The following is a 16,083-nucleotide window of genomic DNA, read 5'->3' as shown; positions in this document are numbered from 1 at the left end:
AATATTAGAGAAAAAAATACCAATCCTGATTTTTGATATTAATCGTTATCATTTATGACATCATCGTGAATATGATTAAAAAGTTAGGGCACCTGGGTGGCTCCTTCAGTTGAGTGTCCAACTCTTGGTTTCAACTCGGGTCATGATCTTGGGTTCGTGAGATCAAACCCCCATGTTGGGCTCCACGTGCAGCAAAAAGTCTGCTTGAGACTCTATTTACCTCTCCCTCCACCCCTCCCTGTCACTCTCTCTCTCTCTCAAATAAGTAAATATTTAAAAAGTTACATTTTCTTTTATTAAAATTAAAATTTAAAATATTATAAAAATATATGACCTGAAAAATAAAGGTTCTTATAATCCCACCTCACAAAGATAATCACTGTTGGATGTACGCTCCTCCAAATGTGTCCTATTCATATGATAACATACATCATGAAAGCATTTTTGACCCAAGTGAGGTCATACCATATACAGTTTTGAAGCTTAACTTTTCACTTAAAAATATATCCTAGACGTGTGTGTGCACGAGCTTCTGTGTACATGTATGTGGTATATCTCATTTCTTAAAATGGCTTATGGATTTCAATGTTAAGAACTAAACATTTGGGTTGTTTCCAATTTCTTGCTATGACAAACAAAACCATAATGAACATTCTTGTTATAATGAACATATCTTTGGGGGATTTTGCAGGTGTTTCAACATTGATTCCCGTGAGAATTTCTGACTTGACTACCATAGACATTTTCTATGTTAATAAAGTTTACCAAATTGCCCTCCAAATAAGTTGTGCCAATTTACAATTATTTCAACAATATATGGCAATGCTTGGTGTCCCCAACCTTGGCTATACTAGGTATTAATCAATCTTTTTTAATGTGCTGATCTGACAAGTGGAAGTAAATGCCATTGTTTACTGAATTTGCATTTGTCTGCTCACTGAGATTGAGCACCCTTCTACACTTGGCCAAAAGCCGTGTGAAGTTTCTCCCCTGTGAACTATACGTGTCTGTGTGTCTTACTCATTTTTTTCTAAGATCAACCAATTTTTCTTTTTTTTTAATTTGTAAGAAATCTATGAGTACTATAGGAATTAGCTATATAGCTATCATATATATAATGAAATATGGCATTATTTATGTCTTTGAGTTTTATCTAGGGTGATGTTGGTGTGTGAGTGTTTCTTTTTTATAAATTAGAAGTTTTTATTTTTTTTAATTACCATGCTTAACTGTCTTTTCCTATGTTAATTTTTTATTTCATGTCCTCCCAAGAAAGGGATTCCCTTCCACAATATTATAAACATACTCAGTTATGTTTCCTTCTCATGTTTTTATTTTTATTTCACTACATTTAAGTCTTTCATCCACCTAAACTGCAGTGTAAGCATTAAGGAAGGGATCCAGCTTTACATTTTTCTGAATGACTAGTCATTTCTGCCCATGCTATTTATTTAATAACCTGGCTTTTTTCCACTAATTTGAAATGTAACTTTATTAAGTACTAAGGAATAGAAAGCTAATAGATAGATAGATAGATAGATAGATAGATAGATAGATAGATGATAGATAGATAGATAGATAGATAGATAGATAGATAGATAGATAGATGATAGATAGATGATAGATAGATGATAGATAGATGATAGATAGATGATAGATAGATGATAGATAGATAGATAGATAGATGATAGATAGATATAGATAGATGATAGATAGATGATAGATAGATAGATAGATAGATAGATAGATAGATGATAGATAGAAAGATAGATAGATAGATAGATGATAGATAGATGATAGATAGATGATAGATGATAGATAGATGATAGATAGATGATAGATAGATAGATAGATAGATAGATAGATAGATAGATAGATGATAGATAGATAGATTTCCACACACATATTCTCCTAATTTCTGAAGAGTCATACTATGTTTTGATATCTGGTAGAACTACTCTAACCCCTCATCCCACTTAAATTTATTAAAAATTTTTCATTGAACATTAAAGATGTTTACCCATGTTACTTTTTTTCAACTGATTTTTGAAATAATTCTTATCATACTTCAAAATAAAACAACCAGTTGGGCTTATACTATTTAAACTATTCCTCTTCCAATCCCTGCCGCATCTTGGATATATTGAATACCAATTCTTTCCCCTGCTTATAGTCACTCTTGGACTTTCCAATTCTCAGCTGCCCAAGTGAGTTTTCTAGTGCCCAAATTCAATCATTTCCATTTGCTGCTGAATATCTGTCAATGACTTTCTATTCATCTGAGGGTACAATTCAAAAACTTCAAAGTCACATACAGGATCTCTGTCTACTCCTTTATACTGACTTTGTATCACTTCTTATCTCACTCAACAGCCTCCCCCAGTCATTATAAAACTGTGTTCACATTCACTCTTTCTTGCTCGGGCGTCATTTCCTGTAGGACACTTACTTTAAATCTCTGCTCCATTCTATGTGAGGTGCCTTTCCTTCATCAGAACTCCCATTACTAGACTTTTAGGATATATGAGATTATATGAAAATTGCCTGTTCACTTGAATCTCTTTTCCACTAAACAAGAAGCTCCTTCAGGATGCTATCTTTTATTATTCCCAGAACTCGCCATAGTATCTATTACATAATAGACCTTTAATTCATGTTGCTAAACAAATAAATCTAAAGTCACACAACTAGGGTTAATTTTATATCAATCAGCTGGTCAAATAGATTCCACTGTCTTAGTTGGGTGCAGGTAGTTTTTCTAGGAAGTGATCCCAGGAAGCACTACAGGCTTGTGTAAATTAAGACAGAAAGAAAGGGGAAATGCCAATAAAGGGTGTGTTAATGCGCTAGGGTCAACAGGGCCATAATCCAGTTTGGGACCATTTGAGAAATGATAAGCCACTTTAGAACTATCCTTTGGGAGAATGGAAAATCTAGAGCGTGGTATCCCGACTTCAGTCCAAGAGTCGTCCCCAGAGGTTTTAACTTACGCCACACTTCCAGGTTGTGCCTGTGTGTAGCCAAGCGAGAGCGCATGGTACCAAAGACCCAGGGCATAGAACCCAAGAGACACGGGCACTCAAGTGGGAATCAGTCAGCGTCCAGGTGGACTCAGAGGAAGGCCGAGGGGATGGCGTGGCATTAACAGCGTTCGCTACAGTAGCTGATACTATAGCATCTGTCCCACAGCCGAACTGAACATGCATCAACTAATGTTGGATAGGAGCTGTTTGAAGGTTCTTGATGGACAGTAAGGATTTCTATTTCCTTCAAAATATTTAAGGCTTATAGACATAAATGCTATTTGATTCAGTCTCATGGTGGACCAAAAAACCCTCCAGGGGAAGCTGCATGTTTTTTAACATTCTGTGTTATTATCATTGACAAATCACGTTCTCGCTGTAGAACACTCATTTGCTCATACCTGTGAGATGATAATTTTTTATTTTGATTATGTCTGTTTCAACATCCTTTCCCTGTACAGCTTCGTAGAATTGGCTTCAACACATCATTAAGGAGCCACGGGTATCCGTTATGATCCTCAACATATTTTGGTTCACTTTTATGATATCATCAGTGATTTGAGGTCACTTTTGGGCTTCATCTCTCTTTTTTTTAAAGATAAAGAGTGGTAAACTTCACTTTATTCAGCGACTGCTGCATGCAGAACTCCCTACTATCCTCAATGGTTGTATGTGGGGTAAGCAGTACGCAATCTAATAAAACCTACTGTTTACTACATAGAGTACAGAAATGCTTATATTTTACAAAAATTGGCTATATACCTCTTCAATGGATGCAAAAAATGAAGTTAATCTGCATAAAAATTTGAAGTAAATGACTGTTGATATAAATATTGAAGGATATAATCAAGCATGGACTAGTATTCAAAGATGACATTCAAATATTTTAATAATATAGTGTTCGTGGATTGATAGGGAAACCTCCGAAAATAGTAAGTCAGAAGTGTGCAGATATAAATCAGCCTGTGGAAGCACCCCGAGAAAGCCATCCTTCCCTCTTGGCCTCTGTGTCCTCTGCCTGGAATATTTTTGATCCCTTCTTTGATAATTCTTGCTTGCTTTTTAGATTAGCTCAAGTCTCACCTACGACTCCTTGACAAATCACCACAACTTGTTGAATTAAAGCAGCACTTTATTAGCTTATGGTTTTGAAGGTCATAGTCAAACATGGGTCTCACTGAGCCAAAATCGAGGTGTAGCAGGGTTGCATTCCTCCTGGAGGGATTAGCGAAAATCCCATTTTCTAGCCTTTTCCACCTCTGGAAGCTAGAGAGAGAGAGAGATCTATCTATCTTGATCAGGGCCCCCCTTATTTTCCTCCTGTGTAAAGGAGAAGAGTATTCCCAGGTGGGTAAGAGAACAAATGAAAGGGCAAGATTCCTCATCCCAAACCTCTGCTCTAGCACCTACGCCCATAGAAGCAGCAGCGACTTCTCAGTTTCCTTATCGATAACATGGAAATGATCACAGCATTTAACACACTCGCTTCTTATGAGTGTTAATAAACGGACAAGTGAAAATTCACTGACGGTGATTGGCGCATACTATTCACTCAAAACTGTTAGTTGTTACTGTTGCCCCCTGGGGAGATTATTCTAAGGATTTAGGAGACAGTTGATAAAGCCACAGCACAATGCCTGGCGCGCAGCCAATTCTCAGCACATTCTAGCCTTTGATTTATCACCATCTGTATTAAATACAACAGGTTAAAGAAGTCAAAGTCAGTAAAGAAAATGCATTTCAAAGGTAGGAGTTTGGTGAAATGTGCTCAACTTTTTGCTAACAATCTGAATTATCTCAGGCTCTGTTATTCTCAACCTCGGGGCCGTCAGAGAGTTAAAAGATATGAAAGGTCAATAATGTTGTGATGGAAGGATTTTATTAGTTTCAGTGATGAAATAATAATGGTAATAACTATAGGCTTTTAAACACTACAAAACGTTTTCGAATATATTATCTCATAGGGACTTGATGTGACTTCATGTTATTCCCAGGCAGTATCTAGCAGTCTAATGGCTGTTTGATTATTTAGGCTTCCCAGATTGTTATCAACCTTGTCACATAATAGCCTTTATGTCCTTTGTATTATAGAATAGTCAGATGTTACCCATTGTTTCCAAGGCAAATGGAGCCATCCCACTCAAATGTTTACAGTAAATAGAACAGAAACTTGTGGAATCATCTTCCTCTCTCATAAATGAAGCAACAGCAAAGTGGCACAGCATCTCAGCTGTTCCAAGTTCCTCAAATAAGTTTTACTTTTGCAAAACGAGCCCTCTAACTTCCTATATGTTGTGAGCTGCGTTATGAGCAACATGACCGGCAGCCACGTTTGTTGTAATTTTTTAAATATGTGGAAAAAAAGCAAGATATCGACCATGTATTACCTTAACCAAGATGCCAAATTATCTAACTTGTTTCTCCAGGCAAGCAGTCCAACAACAGGGACAGCTCCCAGGAGCCAGTCAAGATTGTCTGTCTGTCCATCCACTCAGGACATCTGCAGGTAAGTGCTCAGCAAATGATCCTATTTAATCTTGTTTAGACCAATGTTTTGTAGTCTTCTTTTATATTCCGACACTGTGCGGCTCTTGCTTCTGTCTTACATTGTCCGTGGACAGTTTATACTGGCTTAACTTTTCCCCCTTTAGTGCATTTTCTTCATTTGATCTTTATTTACCAACTTCTGGTCCATGCTATCATTTTCATCATTCTCTCTCTCTGTCTTCCTGTGGCTCTCCTCTCCATTCCCATCTCCCATCCTTTGCCTGCCGCTTTGTCTAGATCTGCCATCTTGCATGACATGTCAGAAGATGCATTTGAGCAATGCACCCCTGTCATGGTGCTGAGCCCTGCTAGGAAGGAGTCTGGTAAGAAAGCAGTAAAACAGAGGCCTAGGAGAAGGAGGAGGGCCTCTGAGAGATATGAGCCTGCCGAAGAACAGATAAAAGGGAAAAGAAATGATTTTCAAATCACAAGCCCCAGGTGGAGCGAGCTTTATGCAGATTCTTCAGATTCATCTTCCGCAGACGAGACTCACTGGATTCAGGCAAAAAGAAGAGCCCAGGTTAAATTCCGACTGTCGCGAAGAAGAAGGAGAAATGGCACTAAGCCTTGCGGAAACGTGGATGGGCCTTCTGCTCCTCCTGGAACGGAGCTGGTAGATGTGGAATCCAAAGGTAAAAGACAACAAGAGCTGACGGAATGTGAGAGCTGCTCTTTAAATCTCTGCAGAGGAAAAGGCACAAGGTACCAAGAATGTAGTCTTTCCCTGCCCCGAGGATCCTTTGAGATTGAGAGATCCTCAAGGAAGCATGAGGAGAGAAAAGGCAGATACGACCACAGAGATCTGCAGCTCTTGCATCGTCTCGGGCAGTATGAAACAATCCAGAAAAGACTTTCAGAAGCAGATTCCAGCCCTGATATACTGACAGTAGCAGAAGGTGGCAAGTATGTGGACACTGCCGGGTTCCAGGGGAGTAACTCCATGCAGAAGCCTCCTGCCACCTACCATGACGGGTCCGATAATTTAAAAATATGCAGGTCAGTCACTATAGGGAAAGACTTGATCCACAGGCATTTCTTCCCTCTGGGAGTTAGGCGTGTGTTTGACCTCTCCCCTCAAAACATAACATGTATTCTTACTGTTTTTTGTCTGATTGGGTAGAAGGTAATAAAACAAGAAAAGGTGGGTGTGGGTATGAGAAGAAATAATAGGGAAGCAGCCACGGGTTTGAAAGCTGTTCCAGAATAGAATTAGATTTCCCCTTTCCCCTTCCCTTAATTGGATAGTGATTTATCCTGGTAAATGGACTGACAAACCAGTTGGGTCTCGTACCCATCCTAGTTAAGACAAGACCAGTGGAGGAAATATGAGTGAGAGTGTATGAAACCTTAGATCCTTTAATGCAAATTCGGTGAACTGTTAGCATCCTGACAGAAAGCTATTCAAGGCTTGGGTTTTTTAAGGTCAGATTTTTTTTTATCAGAAAAATCTCTGCAGTTGGTGCTAATTTGTTCTCCAATTGTCTGACTCAGCAGGGTAATTCAAGACCGAAAGGCCACAGAAACAGGTCATGGATATATCAGTGGGGTTGCTGGAGCCTTCGGGGAAGGAGAGCACGTTAACTTTAGTAACAATCATGTACTAAAAGGTTTCAACATGTAGAGATTTCATAGCTATGAGACTCCTTTCTTGCAATTTTTTTCCAACCATATACATTTTCAAAATAACTTATAGTAAGAATTATATGAATATCCATGCTAGTATACACAAGTCAGATCATTTTAAACAAAACAAATAGTTTTACATGTTTATGTTATACCCTAGTTATTTAAGGTGGTTAAGTGAAGTTTTATTGCATAATGCTTGGCTGTTTGGGCTTGTTTTATGCAAGTTAAAGTTACTTTATAAAACATGTATGTGTGTCTCCTGCCAATGACGTGACCCAGAGAATGCTGCCCATATCCATTCAAGACAGGACAAGGAGATTTGAGGTCTGGAAGTAAGCAATATTGTAATAGTTTGTTTCTCTGAAAGCTTTATAAGGTTTTCGTAAAATGCTCATTCGCTTATTCATTCAAGCACCTGTTATGCATCAATTCTCGGCATTGAAAATATTACAGTGCCTGAGACTTGGATAGCCTCTGACACCTTAGAGCTTACAGTCGAAGGGGGAACAGAGAAACAAAAGAAACTATTTCACAGTTGATTCATAATTACGATCGTGATAAGGAATATGAAAGCACATAACCAGGAAGCTTCACCTATTCTGAGAGATCAGAGAACTCTCTTGAAGAGGTGACAAGCTGCCTGAGGCTCAAAGAGTGACAGAAATTGATCAAGGAAAGAAACAGGGAGGACCACTGAGGCAGAAGGGGCCAGAACACCAGGAAGAGGAAAGGAGTTTAGCAATCCAGGGAACTGAAAGTGGGCCGCTGTGGCCAGGGTGTGATGAATGTGGGGAGCGGGTGGTGGAGATGAGGGGGGAGAGGTGGAGAGAGCCATGTACAACATGCTCAGACATCTCACAGAAGTGACACCATTTGATTCATATATTAATGTAAGCTTCTTGTAATCTTTGGAATATGATTTAAGTATGACTTCACTAAAATGTTGGGGATGGGATAAAACACGATTTTCAGTCCGAACTAAGAACTGCCCACTTACATCCCCCGAATCTACTTCCAACATAATTTAATGAAAGAAGCTAGTTGTGGGCTTAATGGTAATTGGAGAAAAAAGTAATGCTTGCAATTAAAGTCATAGTGGCTGATTCTCCGAACTTAAAAGCACTGCTCTGGAGGAACATTTTCAAAGACAGGATATTTAACTTAGACTTCTATTAATGAAAGTGAGATCGATGGGCCTATACTTATTATTTCTTGCTGTGGGTTATCATCAAAATATACCCACTAAGCAAATACAGAGACTGCATATTATACTGGACGCTGAGAGCAAAAAGCAACAAAAGACTTGATTCTTCCCTTAAGTGGCCTGTTATCTGGTGGGAGAAATTGAACACATACCTGAAAAGATACAAATTCAAGATAGTACAGGGTGAATTAAAAAAAAAAAGGTATACTGCAGAAATTCAAAGACAGAAAAACTTTTGAGAGGTAGAACAATCTGGAAACCCCATTAAGAGATGGGATTGGGACTAAGACAAGTAGAATTAGATTGGCAGAGATGCACGCCAGGCATTCCAGGCACCCAGGGCAGGGGCAGCACCACGAGCCCAGACAGAGAGGAGGGAATGACACCCTGCGCTGAAGGATTTTGTGGGAACTTATATGACTAGGGTGGAGAGTTTACATAGATAACAACTTAAAAAAAAAAAAAGAAATTGTTTTAAAAAGACTTTGTAAAGAAAACACATATATCTTTCCAAAGACTTTGACTGTGTTCTGTATACTTTTGTTTTCAAACTGCCTCGATGAGCCTTTGGGTACCAAAGAGGCTGCCTCAGAAGCTGAGAACAGATCAAGGGGATTTTGCTCCCCTTTGCCCATCTTCAGTCAGAGAAGTTTCATGATTATCTCTTGTATATAATGGGATCCTACATAATATCTCTTTAAGAAAAAAAGATTTTGCTGCAAAAATAATACAGAGCAGCCTTTGCTCAATAAAATAGGCCTGATGCAGAATAACATATACAGTCACAGTGTCCCTGGGGGTGTATTGGGAAGGGAACCTAGATTGAGAAGAACAAGTTGCAATAAGGTGGAACATATCCTGCTTTGAGGTAAGTAGGATTAGGATGATGAAAGGTATTGAAAGGGAAGAACACGTGGCATGCTGGCATTCCACCCGGTGACTGGAAACAATCTTGGTGCTTGGAATTGGTGAGAGCATAAGACAAAGGAGTCAGACGTGACTCCAAATCCTGGAACTTGGGAGACAGGAAATGCTGCTGTTACTGATAAAGGCAGAAGAGGTCAGAGGGAGGCAGTTTGGGAAAGACGTGATGAGTTGCATTATAGGCAGGCTGCTTGCGGTTGCAATGATATTGCGGGGTCAGCTGTCCAGCACACAATCTGAGACACGTCCCTGAGGGGTAGGAGAGCAGTCACAGCTGGTTCTATAGAATTGCTCAAGCATCAGTGAACTATACACAGATTGACACTAAACAATTGCATATTTGCAATTGTTATTAACATGATGTATTAGCACAGGGTAATAGCACAAAGATGCTAATAATGAAAATCTTCTCAAGGCCAGGGAGGACCTATAAATCTGGGTATCATTCTCAGGCAGGGACCTGTGATGCCTGGGAAGTGAATGCAATCTCTGAATGAAATCATATACAGGAAAAAGGCCTCCAGGTGGACACAGCGTGGGCACCAGGGTCCCCCCGTGCGAGTGAGAGAGACAGCAATTGCCTGTGAACTTGCACTCCTGCTGCTTCAGACATGCATGGGCAGAACCAGCCTCAGTCACAACCACAAAGCAGAAGAAGCTCCTAAGCCCTTCCTCCTTTTCTGTTCCTGGCATTTGGTCCCCGCATGGGCACCCTATGCTCTTTCCCACCCTCATCAAAGCCTTATTCAGAGAAAGTTTCTCTATTAGCCAATTATAGCTTACAGGGAATTTAAGTCATCACGCTGTGACACCCATAGCTGTGTAATGAGTGGGAAAGGCTTTGCCCTTTTCACAGGAAAAAAGTGTTTAAAATACGGGTTAAATCTTGTTAGCCCATGTTCGAGGCTTTTCAATGGCCTCTTAATTGCCCTCAGTGGCAAGTTCAAAATCTTTCATCTGATTTACAAGTCCCTGCGTGATCTATCTATCAGATCTGCCTCTCCAGCTTCAACACCCATCATTAATGAAGACCTGTTTGTGCTGGTCTGTCTTTAGTTCCCTGAGAGTGCCCAGGCCTGTCCCTTTCAGGGCCTAGAATGCCTTCACATTACCCTCTCTGCCCTTCCCCAGACTAACTCCTAGTCATTCTTTTTTGCTTGGCATGTAATTTCTTTAGGGACACCTTCATGATTCTCAACATTCAAGTCTCCTGGGAATCACTTCCATAGTCTAATTTTTAATTGCTAGCATATGGGTATTTTTGTGATTGTTTCAGATTTGTTCAGGTGTCCGCTGTGCCTAGACCAGTGCCTGGCACAATATAGTCAACATACAGTTTTTGAATGAATAGAGTTAGGGAAAATGAATTTTTCTGAGGAAATTATTCTTATAATGTGAAATGATAGCGCTAAGTGGTAGATTACTTCACCTGCTATGGAACCAACATACAAAGCAGACTCTATACCAGCAGTGCTCAAACTTCAGCAGACATTAGCATAGACCACAAAGCTCGTTAAAATACAGATTGTTGGGGGCTCCTGGGTGGCTCAGTTGGTTGGGTGTCTGCCTTCGGCTCAAGTCATGATCCCAGGGTCCTGGGATCAAGCCCCACATCGGCCTCCTTGCTCAGCAGGAAGTCTCCTTCTCCCTCTCCCTCTGCCTGCCACTCCCCCTGCTTGTGCTCTCTCTCTCACTTTCTCTCTCTCTCAAATAAATAAATAAATACAATCTCTTAAAAAAAAAATACAGAGTGTTGGACCCACCCCAGAGTTTCAGATTCCCTTCTCTGGGGTTGAGTCCATGAATTTACATTTCTAGAATGTTCCCAGGTGATACAGAGGTTGCTGATCTAAGGGGCCACATTTTGATAACCACTGCTCTATGCTACATTTCTCCTGGGCCTTAAATGGGAAGAGAGAACAAATAATTGAAAGGATGAGTTTGGTGGGGGGCTCAGTAGTGCAGTCAGTTGGGCATCGACTCTAGATTTTGGCTCAGGTCATGAGCTCAGGATGGTGAGATGGAACCCCACTTTGGGCTCTGTGCTCAGTGCAGAGTCTGCTTAAGATAACCTCCCCCTCTCCCTCTGCCCCTCCCCTTCCACATTCTATCTCTCTCTCTCTAAAATAAATAAATGAGTAAATAAAGAAATAAGAAAAGATGAGTTTGGCAAGCATAATTACAGTTTTCTGTCATATTCTATTGAATGCTGACACAAAGCAAAGTCAGGTTACCTTCTTGCAATTTACCCTGTTGTACCAGTAAGTGTTTGTCATCTTACTAAAACCATAGACTGACAAAGCCCCAGCTTTACCAGGAACTCAGATGTCATGGTTTGCCTATTGTGTCTCTTCAAACCCACTTCCTCATCGCAACTACCCCCCTTTTTATCAGTGAGTTCACAGACACCCAGAATTTCTAGTTTTGACTATTTTTCTCCTGCATTGGTTATACCCGGTCTCTAACCAAATCCCATCATTTGTTCCTCCAGATACTACTTTTGGTCTGTGCCCTCTCTCTCCTTGCTAAGGTCCCATTTTGATCCTTCTTTACACTTCTTTCTCCACATCCACCCATTAGCCTACTACCTCTTTTGGTCAGGATTTTTCTACCAGGTTAAAATTGACTGAAACCAATTCAAATGAGCTTAAACAAGAAAGGGATGTATTAGCCACAGACATAGGAAATCCAGGTATACAGATGGCTTCAGAGACTGCAGAGATTCAAACAATGTGGTTCTCCTTCTCTGTGTGTTCTTGTTTTCTTCAACTGCAGGCAAGCTTCCTCTGTACAGCAGAGGGAAGAGACGCTGTGGGCAGAGATAGCTTTAGGCTTACATTTTACCAGCCATGACTTAACAGAGAAGAGAATTGTTCTCTTCAAGCAGTTACACATGCAATGCCAGGGATGGAATAGAATTAGCCTGCCCTAGGTCACAGCCTCGGGCTAATCACGGTCACCAGGGGCATTGGGCATTATGCCCAGACCAAGTCCTTGGGTGGGAAGGTTGAATTTAAAATGTGACTATTGGCAACCCCTCCAGGACCTTGTGAATTGGGGAAAAGACATTTCAGGAACAAAAAGAATAGCATCAGTACCAGAAAAAGTGGGACAAAAATTCTAAGCAGGAAAAAACAAACAAAAGAATAACACTCAGCTACCATCCAGTGAGGCTCTCCCCCTTCCCAGTGTCTTTCTCTTCCTCTCCAAATGCCCACATTTAGATTTGCTTCAACACTCATCTCATTTTTATCCTCTCCGTAAAGCTTTCCCAAACTATCCTGGTCCACAGCGATCTTTCCTTTCTTTGGATTCCCATAACCTTTTGTAGTCGGTAGCACTTACTTAGAATTCACTTAATTACTAGCAGCTTCATGTGTGTTAGTTCTCTGTTTCCTATGGACAAAGCTCCTTGAAGTAGGAATTACGTCTTATCCCTCTTTTGGGCTCTGCAGTACTCAGAATAATTCTAGCATGTAGCAGTTGCCCAAAAAGAATTCTTGGAATGGCTTTAAAATTAGAGGATGCTGAAAGAGGAGATGCAAAAACCGTGGGAACAGTGGGAATTGGGTGGTACAGGATAAAACAAATAAGATACATTTAATTCTATCAAAAAGCCCCAAAGTAAGTAACTCCTGACAACATTCTAGTCTAGCGTGGCTTCGATGGTGAGTTTGAAGGTGTGCTTTACACTGTTTTGCTTTAGCCTTCATTATGCATATTCCCATTTTTTTCATTAAGAAAAGTTTTTGAGGAAAATGAGAAAATGGTAAAAATCATCTATTTTTTGACTCGTTTAATTCTTACAAGTTGTAATAACTTTATACCAGGTATGGGAAAATGGAAAGAGAACATTTCTAAAACTCAAAACTTTCGTAACAGAAAACTACTTTCCAAGAGCAACGCAATCAAGCTTTTTGACAAAGCACGAGCATTTGTAAGATTGATTTAGATCATTTTTTAATAATAGGCCTGAGCTCTTAAGAGAATTGTGCTTAAAATGGACCCTTCTTTTATCCCTGTCATATCTGTGTACTCATTCATTCATTCATTCACACAGCGAACAACTGTCTATTGGGAATTTTAATCTGTATCCAGGGGTGTTCTAGACGTTGGAAATACAGTGGAAAATGTGGTAATGGTCCCACCCCTCATTAAGTTATATTCTATTTGGTAAAACAAATAATTTAACAGGCAAATGTAAAAAAAAAAAAAAATCCATGAATGAAGCTAAAGGAACACATTGTATCTAATAAAACAAAACAGGTTTCCTTGAGAAACTAATAATTAAGAAGAAATCCAAAGGAAAATAAGTTAAGCAGAGAGAAGGGGTAACCTGTTCCAGAAAAAGGATACGGCATATGTGAACACCCAGAGATGAGTGAGATCAGGCATAAAAGGATGTCAATGTGGCCTTGCAGCAGGTAGGTGGAGGGGAACTGTAGTCAACCATGGAGCTCTTTATCAACCACAGTTAGGAGTTTAGACTGTGTTTTAATGACAAGGGTAAATTTCTATAGACTTTTAAGGAAAAGAATGACACTGTCACCTTAGTGTTCTGGAAGACCACTCAAGCTGCTTTTGGAAAACAGACTGGAGAGGGCAAGACTGAAGGGAAAGGAAACCAATTAGAAAAACACAGCTGTATCCCAGGGAACTGGGGCTGGTGGCTGTGAGAACAAAAAGAAGTAGATAGAGGGGCACCTGGGAGGCTCATTCCATTAAGCTTCTGACTCTTGGTTTCGGCTCAGGTCATGATCTCATGAGTCATGGGATCGAGCTCCCTGTGGGGCTCCACACTCAGCAGGGAGTCTGCTTGAAAATTCTCTCCCTCTGCCCCTCCCCCAGCTTGTGGGCATGTGTGCACTCTCACTCTCTCAAATCAATCGATCAATCGATCTTTAAAAAATAGTTAAAAAATAAGTAGATGAATTTTTAAACTGTTATGAAAGTAAATCAAACAAATCAAACAGGATTTGGTGATAACCTACATACGTATCTGATCTCAAGGTTCTGATTTAGGAAATGGTAGATTATAGTACCCTTTACTATTGAGAGAACACACTGCTTGAGAGACAGATTTAAAAGGAGGGAGGAGCTGAGTTCAGTTTTATACATAATAGTTTGAGGCACAAGACAACTATCCAAAGAGAGATATCCAAAAGAGTTCAGAAGAGGCATTTGCAACTTTACATGAAAATTAGGAATTCTTGAGCACATAGGTGGTGATTGTCAAGATCTCCTATGGAAAATCTGTAAACTGAGCAGACGAGGGCATGAGGAACCCTGGGGGAACAACAAAATTTAATGGCCCTGAAAGAAGAAAAGAAGCCAACAAAGAGAAGGAAGAGAATGACCAAAGAGACAAATGAAAACCCAGGACTGTATGAAGGACAGAGAATGTAGCAAATAGAGGAATTCGTCTAGATGAATTCATGTTTTTAGTTTAGAGAATCTTTGAGGTCAGAGAAAGAGAGAGTAGTTGACAATGAAGAAAACTGATCAGAATGCTTGTTTATTAAGGTCCCACAGAGAAGGTAGGAAAGGATGGGACCCAAAGCCCAAAATAAAAGGATTGCCGTGGCAAGGAAAATAAGTATGATTTTCTTGGCCATAGAAGTAAGAGAGGAAATGACAGATGCAGGGACAGATGTAGATCTACAGATTACAAACAGATATTTTATATACAGATACAGATATTTTATATACAGATACAGATATTTCTTTTTGATGGTCTTATAGAGCAAGGGGTTGCTTGCAGGGTCATACAACAGTGCAATTTGAATTTCAGATAACAACAAATAATTTTTCAATGGGACATACACATACTAAAAAGTACTCATTATTTATCTGAAATTCAAACTTAACTGGGTATCCCGTTTATTTTTGTTAAGTATGGCTGTGCTAAGCACAGCAGGATAGAAAAGCATTGTTGGAAGTCCTGTTGAGTTCCATAACTATGAGTTCATGTCGCCACAGATGGCAGGAAATGTAACTTCACTCTACAGTACATCATTTAAATGCAGATACAACCAAAGAAGGCAATTGAACTTGGACCTAAGGGAGTGACGTCATGAAACATCTAGATTTCACATTTAGCACAGTTTGATATATGTTTCCCCATGTATCTCCAGATAAATTTGAAATTTAAAAACTGAGACAAATATGCTTTACAAATAAGATTTTTAAAGTAAAATAACATTTCAGTTAGTAGTTGTGCTCTCCGTATTTATTTAGAGAAAAAAACAGACTTCTTCTTACCTTAACCTTTCAGATAATTATTATAACATAGACCCATAGATCATCTAGGTCATTCTCCAATCTGATCTTTGAAGACCCTTGGAACATCAGCACATATTATCACCTCTCTCTTCCTTGGACATACTATTTCCTAGGACAACCTCTTTCCTTTTAGAATCTTTAATTGTGAAAACATTCTTTCTAATATTGAATCAGCCTGTGTCCTTTCATTTTCTCCCTCTTAGTCCTAGATTTATATTCACTCAGTAACAGATTTTTTAAATTTTTAAAATGTATTCTGCTACTTCTTTCTGTTACTTTTTCTTTACAAAGATGAGACTGACATTCTATTGTCAAAGTCCATTCCATGAGTAGAAGATCGCTGTTCAGAGTTTTCAGTATTCAGGTGATAAAATTCTCCTAAGTGACCTAATGAGAATCATTTATTTCCAACAGGCAACAGACTCTTAAGAAAGCTCATAAATTTATTCTTTTCCTTACACTTTGCCTTTGTTTTGC

The 16,083-nt window shown here is 39.5% G+C and overlaps 1 protein-coding gene across 2 annotated transcripts in view; it reads left to right on the top strand.

Moving 5' to 3' along the window:
* Positions 1-5,268: 5,268 nt before the first annotated feature.
* The window catches only part of MARCHF1 (membrane associated ring-CH-type finger 1), an 84,989-nt gene continuing 74,174 nt past the window's right edge, over positions 5,269-16,083 (top strand). The window contains exons 1-2 of one of the 2 annotated variants that reach the window (XM_040626413.1): positions 5,269-5,529; positions 5,808-6,566. In XM_040626413.1, coding sequence (XP_040482347.1) covers positions 5,330-5,529; positions 5,808-6,566 — 959 coding nt within the window. In that variant the 5' untranslated portion in view covers positions 5,269-5,329. The remainder of the gene's footprint in view (positions 5,530-5,807; positions 6,567-16,083) is intronic. The other variant, XM_008685598.2, reaches the window with a different exon arrangement.

This window comes from Ursus maritimus, unplaced genomic scaffold, assembly GCF_017311325.1.
Source record: "Ursus maritimus isolate PB19 unplaced genomic scaffold, ASM1731132v1 scaffold_11, whole genome shotgun sequence".
In the NCBI taxonomy this organism is placed as follows: Eukaryota; Metazoa; Chordata; class Mammalia; order Carnivora; family Ursidae; genus Ursus; species Ursus maritimus.
Note: the sequence above shows the minus strand (reverse complement) of the source record. Positions and strands in the feature narration are given on the sequence as shown.